The sequence below is a fragment of the Dasypus novemcinctus genome, chromosome 19 (genome assembly GCF_030445035.2).
Source record: "Dasypus novemcinctus isolate mDasNov1 chromosome 19, mDasNov1.1.hap2, whole genome shotgun sequence".
In the NCBI taxonomy this organism is placed as follows: Eukaryota; Metazoa; Chordata; class Mammalia; order Cingulata; family Dasypodidae; genus Dasypus; species Dasypus novemcinctus.
Genome location: NC_080691.1, coordinates 40,415,470 through 40,432,197, shown reverse-complemented (window position 1 = coordinate 40,432,197; position 16,728 = coordinate 40,415,470). Strand labels below are relative to the sequence as shown.

General features: G+C 42.4%; 1 protein-coding gene across 1 annotated transcript in view; it reads right to left on the bottom strand.

Annotated features, from left to right (window-relative positions):
* The window catches only part of DRG1 (developmentally regulated GTP binding protein 1), a 50,923-nt gene extending 43,375 nt beyond the window's left edge, over positions 1-7,548 (bottom strand). The window contains exons 1-3 of the mRNA XM_004449767.5: positions 7,380-7,548; positions 6,243-6,366; positions 2,729-2,904 (exon numbers count right to left, since the gene is read on the bottom strand). Coding sequence (XP_004449824.1) covers positions 2,729-2,904; positions 6,243-6,366; positions 7,380-7,421 — 342 coding nt within the window. The 5' untranslated portion in view covers positions 7,422-7,548. The remainder of the gene's footprint in view (positions 1-2,728; positions 2,905-6,242; positions 6,367-7,379) is intronic.
* Positions 7,549-16,728: the final 9,180 nt, after the last annotated feature.

Here is a 16,728-nt window from a genome sequence, read left to right as displayed (position 1 = left end):
ACGCAACAAAGAGACACAGATTCCCAGTGCCGCTGATATGGAAGCGGTCACAGAAGAACACACAACGAATGGACAGAGAGCAGACAACTGGGGGGGGGAGAGGGGAGAGAAATAAATAAATAAATCTTTTTAAAAAATAAAATAAAATAGAGACTATTATACCAAGGGATAAAGAGCAACTCTGACAGCACAACATGGTAGAGGGGAGGGTTTATTGAGGCCTGCACGAAAGTAAAAACAACTTAAATTTAACTTTTCTTGAAGGAAATGTTTTAAAACTTAGGTTGAACTATTTAAATGTGGCAACTAAATGTTCACAATAAAAATAGGCAGCACAACCAACTAAGGGGCAAGAAAAGGAAAAAGTATTTTTTAAAATCATAGAGTTGTAGGATTTTAAGAATTGGAAATCAAACTACCTCAAATTCAGAAACTTGTCTAAAGCAGCTAATTTAAAGGTACAAATCATGTATAGTACAGAAAAATTTCTGGGGACTCCTACAGCCATCCCTGACTGAAGTATGCAAATTCAAATTTTTCAAAACCCTATGTACCAATCTGCAGGCCAGTCTCTGCTTATGTGAAACATGAATGATCTTTATACCGTCCCTGATAAGGAGTGGTTTAGCCACTACTTGAACACTTCCAGGCACAAGAATATACATTAAGGGGTACCATTCCATTTTTAGGCACTTTTACTGTTTCAAAGACCTTCCTTACACAAAGCAAAAATCTCCCTCTTAATAATTCTTATTAAGTAATTCTAGAGAAGCAGATGTGGCTCAGGTAACTGGGCTCCCACCTACCACATGGGAGTTTGCTAGTTTGGATCCCAGTGCCTCCCAAAGACAGTGAGCTAGCGAAACAGACAGGCACAGCAAGCTGACACAAACAACAAGAGACACAGGAGGAAAAAACATAATAAGAGATACAACAAAGCAGGGTGCAGAGGTTCCCAGTGCCTCCTAAAGAAGACAAAATGCTTACTTAACTTGATTTCTGGAGAAATTCGGAAGAGGAAGAAAAAGAGAGGCAGAGGGGACAGACCATAAGGCAAAAAAAGAAAGACAAAAACCTACACGGTCAGAAAAGACCAAAGTGAATGAAGGTTTTCTGTAAAAAAGAAAGGGAAGCATTAAGCAACTTTTTACTATTAAGCCTGGAGAAGGGGTATCAAGAGGATCCCATCAAAAAAACAGCTATTCTCTAAGCTGACAAAACTGTAACACCAACAAGACTCTGGAAAGCTGCTAGAACCAAGCTGTGATCCAAATATGCCCAAGCTTCCTCATTCCAGTTAAATATATTTGGAAATGGGATCCCAGAAAGGGACATATCCCAAAACAGTCTCTGGATAAGCACCTAACCAACAAGAAAACAGACCACTGAAAATACCAAGAGGGTGACCCCTTCCTACTTTGAATTCTGTAATAAACAAAGCATGAATATACTTTCCAATTCATTGTGCAGTTCCAGCAAGGGAAAAAAGAAATGTCTAAACCCATGGTTCCTAAACAGTGTGCCAAAGCACACTGGAGCACCACAGTGAACTTACATGGGTGCCTATAAGTTTCAAAGAGAAACAGCAATATGCGGTATCTGTCAGGCACCAAGTAAACAACTAGTTTCAGGAAATGTGCAATCTCAACATTAGATACTGCTATACTACATTACTTTCCTTTAAATTACATCCAAATATTTGTAAAGTTGGATTTTTCACTGATTGATACGGTAAAAGTAAGAATCATATGAAAATCAGTACGGAAAAGGAAAAGAATGTGGTAGTGTGAGACCTGATTCCAAGTTTCGAAAAGCTGTGCAGTAGCCAACAGGTACACATATCCCATTAGTTAAAAATTGCGGCTGTAAGGACATAAATACTTATTAAGTTTTTTGGACCTAAATATCTTATAAATGAAACTATTAGGTATTTCTTTTGGCCAAGGGGCTACCATAAAAAATTACTGAGATACTAAGAAAGTCATGAAATAATTACTGAAACAATTAGAGTACTGTGAACCAAAAAAGTGTGACAATCTCGAGTCTAGTTTCAAATGTCATGGAATTCAGACCCCTGCCTTCTTAGGAATGCAGCTAATGAGACGATGTTCCATTACATTTTATATTCACCTTCCTTCAAAATCTAATTCTGCCATTTAAGAACTTCTCTGGGGACCAACATCATGAGATCTTATAGACAAGAATTACTTTCTAAAAAGGGTCTGATCATCTCATTACCTCTTAAAATGTTTGTTTCCTAGCTATATACAAGATTAAATCCAACTTCCTTAACAGGCATACAAGGCCCTTCATAATTCATCCCCAACCCACCTTTTGAGATTCAGCTCCCACCACACTTCCTGCCCCACACCTAAGCCCACATGAAACTACTACAACCTGAAATGCCCTTTCCTCTTCCTTCTCTGCCTGGTGAAATTCTAATCAAATTTCAAGGCCTACCTCCAGTGTCACTTTCTATATGAAGCCTTCCTTATTTGACTGTCTCAAAAGACTTTCCTCTCCCCTCCCCTGGGAAAAATTAGTCTCTTCTTTCTCTATGCTTTTATAGGCACATGCCCACTCCCACTGTATTATGTTTACATACTGCTATATTTTCCCTGCCAGACAGGAAAGGTCTAGCAGATCAAAGATCAGTCCTGGCATACATTGAGATCCCAAGAGGGGCTTATTGTTTTCTCTCCTTCCCTGGGTTGTATGTCTGACTTACCTGGATCTTGGCACCTTTGTATCTGATCACACCTGGCACAGTGGTTAGAGTAGTAAATTCATAGGCTGCCACCTCAGAATACACTCCTGCCAAGTTACTGAGCAGTGTTGACTTCCCCACAGATGGAAAACCCACAAACCCAATTCGAGCATCACCTGTCTTGGCCACATCAAAACCTAAAACATCAATAAAAAGCAAAATGAGAGGCAAAGTTATACCTATAAGCACTGATGCTACTGTAATTCTTTCACAATTTGGCTGCCAATTTCTCTAGGCCTTATTTATCAAACTTTTTACAGTGTACCTTTAAAATAAAACTTAGGCACACAAAATGCCCGAAGTAGCAATTTACAACATTCAATGTGGTTTTTTTGGAGTTTATGCTACCAAGTGTGACAGAGTTGGACTCAGATGTGACTTCTCTACACATGGCTGTTCTGTCACTTTTGTTTTGCTTGTTGGTTTTTTTTTTAACATACAATACAGCATATTTATTTAGCCTAAGGATCTAGGGGCCTCCACGAATTGACCTTCTTACATGTTTTATCTTTTTTTTTCTTTCAAGATTTATTTATTTATTTATTTCTCTCCCCTCCCCCCACCCCGGGTTGTCTGTTCTCTGTGCTATTTGCTGCGTCTTCTTCTTTGTCCACTTCTGTTGTCAGCGGCACAGGAATCTGTGTTTCTTCTTGTTGCGTCATCTTGTTGTATCAGCTCTCTGTGTGCATGGCACTATTCTTGGGCAGGCTGCATTTTCTTTCACACTGGGCGGCTCTCCTTACGGGGCATGGGGCTCCCCTACACAGGGGACACCCCTGCGTGGCAGGGCACTTCTTGCGCACATCAGCACTGCGCGTGGCTCCACACCAGTCAAGGAGGCCCGGAGTTTGAACCGCATACCTCCCATGTGGTAGACAGACGCCCTAACCACTGGGCCAAGTCCGTTTCCAAATCTTTTTTTTTTTCTTTATTTTTTTCCCATATAACCCACTCCCCACCCCCCACATCATTTTTGTAAATTATGTATTTTTTTGAAGATACATACATCATATAAAAAAAGTTACATTAAAAAATATAAGGGAAGCAGACTTGGCCCAGTGGATAGGGTGTCCGCCTGCCACATGGGAGGTCTGTGGTTCAAACCCCGGGCCTCCTTGACCTGTGTGGAGCTGGCCCACACGCAGTGCTGATGCGCGCAAGGAGTGCCAAGCAACGCAGGGGTGTCCCCCACACAGGAGTGTCCCCTGCATAGGGGAGCCCCACACACAAGGAGTGCGCCCCATAAGGAGAGCTGCCCAGCGCAAAAGAGTGCAGCCTGCCCTAGAATGGCACCACACACAGGGAGAGCTGACACAACAAGATGACACAACAAAAAGCAACACAGATTCCCAGTGCCACTAATAAGGACAGAAGCGATCACAGAAGAACACACAACAAATGGACACAGAGAGCAGACAACTGGGGGGGGAAGGGGGAAGTGGAGAGAAAACAAATTAGAAATAAATCTTAAAAAAAAGTATATATACATATATATGTATGTATATATAAAAGGTTCCCCCATACCCCTCACCCCCCACACCCACTCCTCCCACACCAACAACCTTCCCCATCATTGTGGCATACTCACTGCACTAGGTGAACACATTTTAGGGCACTGCTGCACTACATAGATAATAGTTTACCCTGTAGTTTGCACTCTCCCCCAGTACATTCAGTAGGTTACGGCAGGATATATGAAGTCCAGCATCTGACCCTGCCATATCATTTAGGACAACTCAAAATCCCAAAAATGTCCCCACATCACATCTCTTCTTCCCTCTCCCTGCCCTCAGCAACTACTGTGGCCACTTTCTCCACCTTGATGCTAAAATTTCTTCTATTACTCATCACAATAGTTTTATAGTAGAATATCAGTCAGTCTACTCTAGTCCATATTTTATTCTTCCATTCTGTGGATCCTAGGATGGTGATGTCCTCTCCACCTCCAGATCAAGATGGGGCTTAGATTCCACATGGGATGATGGATGCAATTCCTCTGGTTGCAGCTGTAGGAGCTCTTGATTCCCCGGTGTGGCGGTTGACCATCTTCAATTCCCTGGTAGCAGACCTGGGTAAGACCAATGTTGTCCCTTTTATTTGAACCTATAGTTGGTGCTGAAGTTGGTAGGTATACATCCAAGAGACTTGAATCTCCGAGCTGCCCATGTGCCAGTTGGGCCCTGAGCCTCTGCAGAGTTGCAACACCTACTCTCCAGTTCACCGGACTCACCCAGGACAACTAACAAGGAGGTGAGGCTGGACAACCAACACACCAAGGAACCAAGAGTCTACAACCACGAGCAAGAGAGTCCCATCCATCAGCCATATGGGATCGAAGTCCCCTCTCAATTAGAGGTGGAGTGGGCACCACCATCCCAGAATCCTCAGGAATGCGGAATAAAATATAGACTCGAGTGGACTTACTGGTATTCTACTGTAGACTTACTGTGATTCTAGAAAGAGAAGGAATTATATCATTGATGTGGAGATAGTGGCCCCTGGAGGTGCTGAAGTCAGGGAGGGGGAAAAAGGTGTAATATTGGGACATTTTTGGGACTTGGAATTGTCGTGAATGACAATGCAACGACAGAGGCCATTATATATACTGCCTGCATAAACTAAAGAATTGAGTGGGAGAGTGTAAACTACAACGTAAACTATAATCCATGCTGAGTGGCAATGCTCCAAAATGTACTCATCAATTGTAATGAATGTACCACACTAATGAAAATTGTTATGTGGGGGAAAGTGGGAGGTGTGGGGAGAAGGGGCATATGGTAATACCTCATATTTTTTTATGTAACATTTTATGTAATCTAAGTATTTTTTTTAATAAAATTTAAAATATATTTTTAAAAACTTTATTCATCTTCCACTTAAAACTGTGACATACCTTTCTAGTACCCATAATTTTTAAGATCCAAATATTATATAATAGTTGACCTAAAAGGTAGGTATCTTTCTTTTTTGTCTTACAAACCCTGAGAACTGTAGAACTGATTGAACTTTCTTTTTTAAAAGTACTTGTAACAAGTTCAGAGCCAAATTTGTGGCCCTTTCTTAGCAAGTGTACAGACTTTATGGTAGTCCTTTTGGTCTTAACCTTACCTTTCTTACTTCAACTTATTCTTCTTACTTTCGCTCTTCCTTTGCATCAATTTCCTTATTTTTTTAATCTTATTCCATGGTGCATATTTACATATTTATGTAAGCAAGTTAAACCTATTTCGGATCAGTACCCAATGTAAAATAATAGAATCATGGTTCACTTAGACAATACTGATTTTCCTTTGAAACTATAAAGCCGGGGGGACACAATTTAAGAATCTGAACTTATCTGGTTATCTGGGGGAGGGGTCTATAAAAAAAATTGAATATGAGCTTAGAAAATAAAAATCTACTTTGATTTTTAAAAAAATACACGCCTGTATTATTTTGATAGAAATCATACCAAAAAGAAAAGAAAAGCACAAACCTTCTCCTGGCCCACCACCACCACCACCTTTTGGAGTAATGAGTTCTCGGCGAAGCTTAGCAAGGCGAGCCTTAAGCAACCCTAGGTGGTGTGCTGTGGCCTTGTTCTTTTGAGTCCGAGCCATCTATTAAGAGAGAAATCATAACTGTGTATCAGAAGCAGTTCCCACAGGACAAAAAAAAACAGAATGAATGCTCCTCCAGCTTTGAGAGTATTTCATTTTAGGCCCTACTAATGTCAGTAAGCCCATTTTATTCAGACTTAAAGACAGTAGAAATCCATTCTTTCCATCATCCATACCATCCCCTCATTACAGACTGAACAACCAGGGCCCAAAAAAGGTCATTCCAATTAGCGTCCTCATATTATACTAAAACCCATCTACTGAGTCCTTCTCCACTACTTGAACCTCAGAAGCACTCTACAGGGTCACCACTTTCCTTACTTTAAAGAGCTCTGATAACACAGCAGTGACAGATACAGCCATTACACATTCTGTCAAAACCTAGAAAATTGTGCGGTGCAAAAGTGTAAACTATAACATAAACTATAGACCTTGGTTAGTAACATTTGTGTAATCTAAAGGTGCTTTCAGAATTAAAATAGAGCTCTGAGTACCTCATGCAATATAACCCCACAATAATCCAGGAGGAATCAACTGCTACCTCACAGCTGGTCTAATTATTTCCAGATCCCAGTCCTGGGAGCGATACTCTGGAGAAAGGAGTCATCAGGGTAGTGATGGGAGGCTAAGGAATGCCGAAAAAAGACCCTGAAGCAAGTGACTTAGTCTGGACTGGAGGAGAGGGCAGAGTCAATCAGAAGGAAGAAAAAGCTGGGAGAAACAATACTGGTTAGGACAGGAAGCGAAAACTAGGAAGGAGAACCCATCAAGGACCCAAGTTGCAGGGGTGCAGAATGCGGACAAGAACTAAGAGAGTCGGGGAAGGGGAGGCAGGGATAAGGGGTGCCCTGGGACGGAGGGACGGGCTGAGGGAAGTCAGGGGGCGGGCAGAGGTAAATCGGGGGACCGAGGCCCGACCTGAGGAAGGGGCCGGGTCCTGACGCGACTGAAGGGAGAGCAGGAGCGACGCCGCCAAAGAAGAGACGCGGTATGAAACCAGCTGGGCCCATTACCTCGGCTTCGATCTCCGCAATCTTGGCCAAGGTACTGCTCATGATGGCGAGTCACGAGTGGGTGGGGGTTTACTGGCCTCCACTCTACCCTCATACACGCCGACAGACTGACCACCCTCTTCACGGGGCGCCACAGCAGGACGCAGGCGCGGCACCGCCCAATTATCGCGAGAGGCTCACGAGCTAAGTTCCCCGCGAGAAGCACAGCGCCGAGTGGTCTCCTCCCCTTCAGCCGACTCCTCCCCGTCCCGCGAGCCAGCGCGGTGTCATAGAGCCCGCGGGAGCCGGGCCCAGAGAGGCAGCCCCCGCCCTGGCCTCCCTGAGCGCGCCGAGGGTCGCGCGCAGCTCGGCTCCACCCCGTAGGACCTGCGCTCTGCGTTCCGCGCCCGGGTTCTGCAGCCCTCAGACCCTGGTTTTGCGTGAAAGGCGTCTCGTGCCCTTCCCAGATGGCCGCCTGGTGCTGGAGTCCCCTTTTTACTGTTCGAGGGTCACCGCGGGTGTCTCCTGGGTATAGAAAACAATCATCAGCCTGGCATGCCGTCTTAGAAAATGCCGTTTTACCCAATCAAATTTAAAAATCTATTTTTCGGTGTCTGTTTTGTTAAGTAGAGTGCGTGGCACATGGTGAGCCCACAATAAGTACGTGTTAAACAAATAATCGCATGATTAAATAATTCCCAGAGAATGAGGAAATGCCCAGGACATATTGTCAAATGAGAAATAAACAAGTAGCAGAAGTGCACCGATGCGTGATCCCATTTACGTTATTTTAAAAATTAGATGTGCATTTACATAGAAGTATGTGTAGGTAAGTGAATTTTTTAAAGACCTTAATAAAGAGATAGAGCCCAAGCTCCTAACAGTGGGATGAGGTGCAAGGTGAAGAAAGTCTTTCAGTTATTTTACATAGTTCTATGTCATTTGAATTTTTTTATATAAAATGAAATTTTTTTCCCCACAAATCCATTGTGTAATAAAATAAAAAATTTCAAAGGTTCATCTTCCCCTAGTGTGTTATGAAGAAGCCAGGAGAAACAGATGTGCCTCAACCAATTGGGCTCCCGCCTACCATGCAGGTCCAGGGTTTGATGCCCAGGGCCTCCTGATGAGGGCAAGCTGGCCCACAGTGTGTCAGCCCACGCGGGAATGTCACCCCGCGCAGGAGTGCTGGCCGATAGAGCTAGTGTAGCAAGATGATGCAACAAGAGACACAGTGGAGAGAAAATAAGAAAACATAAAGTACAGGGAGTTGATGTGGCACAAGAGAGTAATCACCTCTCTCCCACTCCGGAAATTCCCAGGATCAGTTCCTGGAGCCGCCTAATGAGAATAAAAGCAGACACAGAAGAACACACAGCGAATGGACCCAGAGAACAGACAAGAAGATGCCAGGAAGCCCAGGAGCTGTGTTCTGGTTTTGAAAACTACTTCCTGCAGGATCAATGAATTCTTGTTGATGGATGGATTGATCCGTCAGGAGTCTGCAGGCCAGGCTTAACCCACACGTCTGGCATCCACACAGCCCTGGAAAGGAAGTTTGTTCATTTAAATTTGTAAGTAAGAACAATTCCAACTTGCCAGAGACAGAAAAGGGAGGTTTTATCAGGCAAAAGGGAGAGATGGAAGCTTTTATGAAAGGTTCCCAAAGGACCCAGGAGTTTTGTTCTTTTCTTTAACCTCAGCCTTTTCATAAATAAATTAAAGGGGTAACGAGGTAATTAGATCCTGCACATCAGTAATGGAGGAGGGAAGAAGAGGACAGAAAGTCCAGCTGGAATAGGATCTGATCAAAGGTCAGCCTCAAAAGACAGATAAAATCAAATCAGCAGGCCATTCCTAACTTGGAGTACTTAAGGAATTGGCTGGCAATGTCAAGGGTATCACTGCTCTGTGAGTAGGTTCCCGATAGCAAATCTGTCATGTGAGGCCTGCAGCTAAGTTACCACTGATTCTTCAAAGACACTCCAGGGCCTAACTTGAGGGCACCAAGCTATCAATAATGGACTGAAGGGTACTATTCATCTGTTCCAGGGCCCTGGGTAGCCATCCATTTCATTCAAGGAATATTAACTGAGCTCACAATGTTACCAGGCACTGTACCAGGGCTAGGGACACAGGAGGCCAGCCCTCTGATTTAAGAAATATTCAGGTTGGAAAATCAAAGCCAGGCCCTGGGGTTCAGCTCCTAAGAGACATTGCTAACTCAGGTCTGCTGGGTACCACCAACCATATGGCTAAACCACGAATTCCTTGGAACTATGTTTCTGAAAAGAAAACAGAGGAAAACACAGACACAGAAATGTTTCATCTCTTGCCAGGACACTCCAACTATTCTAAAATAATTGTGATTCTCCAAATACACAAGCTTTCTCTGGGCACTTGCTAGTTTTTTCTGTTTACATGCCTGAGCTTCCACCACCCTTATCTGGCTAACTCTTCCTTGTCCTCATAGTCACCTAGTCCTTAGAGCAGAGGTTCTTAACAAGGGGTCCGTGAGCTTGAATTGAAATTTTTTTTAAAAATTATTTTTGTGGGGACGTATTGGTGTGGGTGTGTTATATTAGATAATACACAGTATAGTGCAGACTTAGTAAAGGGTCTGTGGATGTCACCTGACTGGCAAAGGGGTCCATGTAACAATAAAGGTTAAGATGCCCTGCCTTAGAGTCTCTGAGTAGCATTCTTTGATCCTCCAAGGCTGAGTAGGGGGTTGCCCCTGACTCCCCAATCCCGGGTTCTTGCACCGTCGGTTTATCAGTCACTCTGTTTATTTACTTGAGGAATTCCCTACTAAGCCATAAGGCCACCAGTGAGGAGCAGTGTATATCTCAGCACCAGCATGGGAGCAGCTAGAGCAAGCTCTTAAAACCTATTTACTGAACAAACGGAAATAAAGGAGACCCCCCCCCAAAAAAGGCAAAGGTATTTAAGTTGCTTTCTAACTGAGTATTTGTAGACACCTTAAGTGAGAGCTAAATATCTGGGTCTGGCTGATGGAAGGAGAAGGAATAGGATAATGACTCGCTAAGATCCAAGTTACCACTGTTTCAAACCTAGCTTCCACACAGATTTCCAGGATACTGTAGCAGTAGAGAGTGGGAAGCCCTGAATGTGGGACGGTTATTAACATCATCAGGAGGTGATAAACATTCAGTAAGGGGATTCTCTGGAATGTGCACTTCTAGGGCACGATGAAGGCCATCCTTCCCCTACAAATACTTTGTGTATTAGATGCAGAAAATGAAAGAGCAAAAGTCTTCACTAAAAGTTGGAAGCAGACTTGGCCCAGTGGTTAGGGCATCCGTCTACCACATGGGAGGTCTGTGGTTCAAACCCCGGGCCTCCTTGACCCGTGTGGAGCTGGCCTATGCGCAGTGCTGATGTGCACAAGGAGTGCCCTGCCACGCAGGGGTGTCCCCTGTGTAGGGGAGCCCCACGCGCAAGGAATGTGCCCCGTAAGGAGAGCTGCCCAGCGCGAAAGAAAGTGCAGCCTGCCCAGGAATGGCGCCGCACACAGGGAGAGCTGACACAACAAGATGACGCAACAAAAAGAAACACAGATTCCCATGCCGCTGACAACAACAGAAGCGGACAAAGAAGATGCAGCAAATAGACACAGAGAACAGACGGCCGGGGTGGGGGGGAAAGGGAGAGAAATAAATAAATAAATAAATCTTTTTTTTTTTAAGTTGTATCATTGCTATGCAGACAGTGGCCACAGGAGTTGCTGAAGGCAGGGAAAGGGAAAAAGAAGTGTGATATGGGGACATTTTGGGGACTTGGAGTTGTCCTTCAATGATATTTCAGGGACAGATGCAGGGCATTATATATCCTGCCATAATCCACTGAATGGACAGGGAGAGAGGATAAACTACAGTGTAAACTATAATCCATGCTGTGTAGCAGTACTCCAGAATGTGTACATCAAATGCAATGAATGTACCACACTAATGAAAGAAGTTGTCAATGTGGGGTGAGTGGGGGTTGTGGGAAGTGAGATATATGGGAACCCCTTATATTTTTTAATGTAACATTTTGTATGATCCATGTATCTTTAAAAAAAAAAAAAAGATAATTTTTTAAAAAGTCCTCACAAAATCAAAATATGCATCTTTTGCTCTTTAAGTAGGTGATTTCTTTGCCTGTATAGTACATTCTGGTCTTTTCAGTTCTTCATATACCGTGCTCCAAGGATTGTGCGAGGTGCTGAAGATACAAAGTTATGTAATTTTTTTTTTCCGCTGAGAAAGAAGAGAGGAATGAAGGTAGGGAAATAGCCAAACCTCAGTAATACCAGACCCAGTGAGGGTGTCAGGAGACAGATTAAGATGCCCTGTGGGGTTCAAAGGAAGAAGTGTTCACACCAGGTTTGGGTCAGAAAAGGATTCTGGAGGAGATAGGCCCAGGAAGATGGAGATGGAGGAAAGAAAACATTCCAGACAGGAGGGGGAAAGCACAGCACACGTGCCCTGCATCTGTCCCTGAAATATCAAAAAGTGACCCTTGAGTCATATATCAAGGAAGTTCCTCCAAACAGAAAATTGTTACTGAATACCCGTACACATCCTGTTTACCCAATATTGTGAATATGGTCTTCCCTGGGCAATCATTTCTTGGGTAAAAAGCAAAATAGGACTTTGCTAAAGGATAATTCAAGTGTCCTTCCTTACCCTTATAGTCTTCTTCTCACAAAAGTTGTAAAAATGTCCAAAACTTGAAATGTTTGCCTTAAGTAAGTATTCTTAAAACAGGAACAAATGAACTAAAGAGAAACCCAACTAAAAAAGAGAAACCCAACTAAAAGCCTAGACTAGAAATGTTAATCTACTTTAGCAAAATGAAGGCTTTGAGAGTAGCAGTGATAGAGAAATAAATGTGTTCTGAAGTCTTAGAACATTATTTGATCGTAGTATGTTAATAAAGAAACGTAAACTTGATTATGATGTTTGGAATGGAAAAGTAACCATGATGGAATTGAAAAGCAGAATAGAGCATCTAGAACAATGAGTTGGAGTTGAGGGGTAAGGAAATTTGATTAAGACAGCAAAAATAAGAAAAAGAAGAAATAATAAAATAGAACAAATAGTAAGCATAAAAGAGCATGAAAGAAAGAACATCCAATATCTGTTATACAATAATGGGCTGAATTACCTTTTCAAAACCAAAGACCTGAAAAATTAACAATAAAAGAATGAAGATAGATTAGATAGATAGATGATGGAAGGGAGGGAGGGGAGGAAGGGAGAGATAGTCAAAATAAACCAGATAAATGCAACAGAAAGTAGCATTATTCATAAATAATATTTAATAAAATAAATAAAATAGAATCTTTTAAAAAAAAGAAAGATGAATGATGGGAAGCAGATGTAGCTCGAGCAGTTGGGCACCTGCCTCCCACATGAGAGGTCCCGGGTTCTGTTTCCTGGTGCCTTCTAGAGAAGATGAGCAAGACAGAGAGATGACACAACAGGCTGGCACAAGCAAGCTGACGCAAGAAGATGATGCAATGAAGAGACACAACAAGAAATCACAATGAGAGACACAATAAGCAGGGAGCGGAGGTGGTTCAAGCAATTGGGCACCTCCCTCCCGCAGGGGAGTTCCCAGGTTCCATTCCCAGTGGGTCCTAAAAAGAAGGTAACGCACAAGGAACAGACACAGAGGGCAGACAGCTAGTGCAAACAACGAGGGGGGTGGGAAGAAATAAATAAAATAAATCTTAAAAAAGATGAATGAATTAAATAGTCAAATTAATAAATTAGAAAAAGAACCAAAAAGTGTAACAAAAATACTAAAAACTTCTTAAAATCAAATCTAATAAAATAATTTGTCAAAACTAGTTGAAAGGATTTAAAGCATCAGTAAAATAGGTGGTTGGGGGAAAGGGGACCTCTGGCAAGTCTGAATAAGGGAGGAAAGCATAGAAAAAAAATTAAAAGCAAGTATGAATTAGAAAGGGATATAACGGGAAGCGTATTTGGCCCAGTGGTTAGGGCGTCCACCTACCACATGGGAGGTCTGTGGTTCAAACCCCGGGCCTCCTTGACCCGTGTGGAGCTGGCCCACACGTAGGGCTGATGCACGCAAGGAGTGCCCTGCCATGCAGGAGTGTCCCCCACGTAGGGGAGCCACACACACAAGGAGTGCGCCCCGTAAGGAGAGCCACCCAGTGTGAAAAAAGTGCAGCCTGCCTACGGTGGCCCTGCACAGAAGGATGATGCAGCAAGATGACACAACAAAACGAGACACAGATTCTGGGTGCCGCTGACAAGAATACAAGCGGACACAAGAACACACAGCGAATGGACACAGAGAGCAGACAACTGGGGCGATGGGGTGGGGAAGGGGAGAGAAGTAAATTTAAAAATAATAATAATAAATAAATCTTAAAAATAAATAGCAAAAAAAAACCACAAAAGGGATATAACCACTGGCAATAACAGTTAAAAGTATTAGAAAAGACTATTATGTAGTCACAGTGAGTTATCACTTCATCCTATTATGAATGGCAATTATTTATAAAATATAATTACCTTTTTGGCAATTTAAAAAAAATTTTTTTTTAAAAAAGGTAATTATTTTTTGGCAATTTTTTTTTTAAATAAGGAAAGAAAAAAATACGGAAAATTTAAAAACAGACAGTTCACATGTGCACTGAAAAAGGCCTAGAAGGAAATATACAAAAATAATAATAGTGGGTGTTTTCTATTTTATAGTTTGTTATTTATATATTTATCTATATATTTTCTTCCTTGTATTTTTTATATGTTCCAAACTATCTTCAAGGAGACATTTTAATAATAATAATTTAAACATGATATTAATAGTAAAAGTGTTATTTAAAAAGCAAAAAACTGAAGGATCCCATCTTTACCATCTTTTTCATGGCTCCAGACTCAATGAATTATTGCTACTTTTATTTGAGAAAGACAATGATCATGTGACGGTCATGTGACTTCACACTTGTCACAGAAGGTCAGAATGGGAAGGGACCTTAGAGGCATCATGGTCATTTTTTTAGCCTCATTTTCACTGACTCCTTAAGGCATAGACACTTAACCTCCATTGGTATTCTTTTTCAATATATTTTTAAATTTCAGAGGTAAATACTTCACACCCTTGTTCTAACAGGCAAACCAAATCTTAATAACCTTTCTCCACCTCCCTTCATTTCTATTCCTTTGATGTAACCAGGGTTTGCTGCCTAGTGTATAGGATTCTACACCTTTCTCCAAACTCATACAAGTATGTTTGTTTGTTTATTTTAGGATGTACCAGGGATTTAACCCAGGACATTGTACATGTGGAGCCGGCACTTAACCACTGAGCTATACCCACTTCCCAACAAATATGTTTAGATAATCATAATGGTATGTGAATATAGGATCACTTTAAAATAGACTTTACTTTTTAAAACCTTTTTAGGTTTACAATTAATGAACCAATGTTGATACATTATCATGAACTGAAGTCTATAGTTTATTTAAATTTCCTTAATTGTTACCTCATGTCCTTTTTCTTTTTTTTCAAAGATTTATTTTTTATTTATTTCTCTCCCTTTCCCCCCACCCTGTTGTCTGCTCTCTGTGTCCATTTGCTGTGTGTTCATGTTCTTTTTCTATTCCAGGATCCCATCCATGATCCCTCAGTACATCTTGTCATAGTATCTCCTTAGGCTCTCCAGAATTCCCTTGCTTTAGATGACAAGGCAGCTTTGAGGAGTCCTGGTCAAGTGCTTTTTAGAATGTCTTTCTATTGGGATTTTCTCATGATTAGACAAGAATTCAGGGTTTTGAGATGAAGAGAACAGGTAAAGTGCCATTTTCATGTATCATACTAAGAATGTATTATATCAACATGATCTTGACCTTGATCGCCTGGCTGAGGCAGTACTTGTCGGGTTTCTCCACTGTAAAGTTATACTTTTACCCCATTTCCATATGTTCTTTTTGGAAGGAAGTCACTAGGTACTGCCCATAATTAAGGAGAGAGAGTTATGCTCCTCCTCCTTAAAAGCAAAGTATCTATATTTGGAATTCTTCTGTGCAGGGGATCTGTCTCTTCTTGCCCATTTATTTGTTATTCAATCATTTATTTATATTAGTATGGACTCATGGAATTATTTTTTAAGTAGGTGCAGGGGATTGAAACTAGGACCTCATACGTGGGAAGCAGGTGCCCAACTACTGAGCTGCAGGTGCTCAACCACTGAGCTACATCCACTTCCCATGAGAGTTGGTCATTTGTTTGTTTCTAGAAGGTACTGGGGGGAAGCAGATTTGACCCAATGGATAGGGCATCCGCCTACCACATGGGAGGTCCAGGGTTCAAACCCAGGGCCTCCAGACCCTGGTGAGCTGGCCCAAGTGCAGTGCTGATATGCACAAGGAGTGCTGTGCCATGCAAGGGTTTTTTCCCATGTAGGGGAGCCCCATGCACAAGGAGTGCACCCCACAAAGATAGCTGTCCCACACAAAAAAAGTACAGCCTGCCCAGGAGTAGCGTTGCACACATGGAGAGCTGAGGCAGCAAGATGATGCAATAAAAAGAGACGCAGATTCCCAGTGCCACTGACAAGAATACAAGCAGACACAGAAGAACATACAGGAAGTGGATTTGGCCCAATGGATAGGGTGTCTGCCTACCATATGGTAGGTCCAAGGTTCAAACCCAGGGCCTCCTAACCCGTGTGATGAGCTGGCCCATGTGCAGTGATGATGCACGCAAGGAGTGCCATGCCACTCAGGGGTGTCCCTCGCATAGGTGAGCCCCATGCGCAAGGAGCACATCCCGTGAGGAGAGCCACCCAGTGTGAAAAAAGTGCAGCCTGCCCAGGAGTGGTGCCACACACACAGAGAGCTGATGCAGCAAGATGACACAACAAAACAAGACACAGATTCCAGGTGCCACTGACAAGAATACAAGTGGGCACAGAAGAATACACAGTGAATGGACACAGAGAACGACAACTGGGTTGGGGGGGAGAGGGGGAGGGGAGAGAAATTTAAAAGTTAAAAAAAATTTTAAAAGCCCATGCTCCTTCCATTGTTAAAAAAAACACACACACAGTGAATAGACAGAGAGCAGACAACTGGGGCGGGGGGGAAGGGGAGAGAAATAAATAAAATTAAATAAATCTTAAAAAATAAATTAATTAATTTTAAAAAGAAGGTACTGGGGATTGAACCCAGGTCCTCATACATGAGAAGCAGGCACCCAACAGTTTGCACTGCATCTACTCTCTGGATATTTATTTTATATGTTGGGTTATGATCCAATACTGCATTATTTTCTTGCTAAATTGTTCCAGCTTTGGTCAATGAGGGCTCTTACATAGAGAGAATTTTGA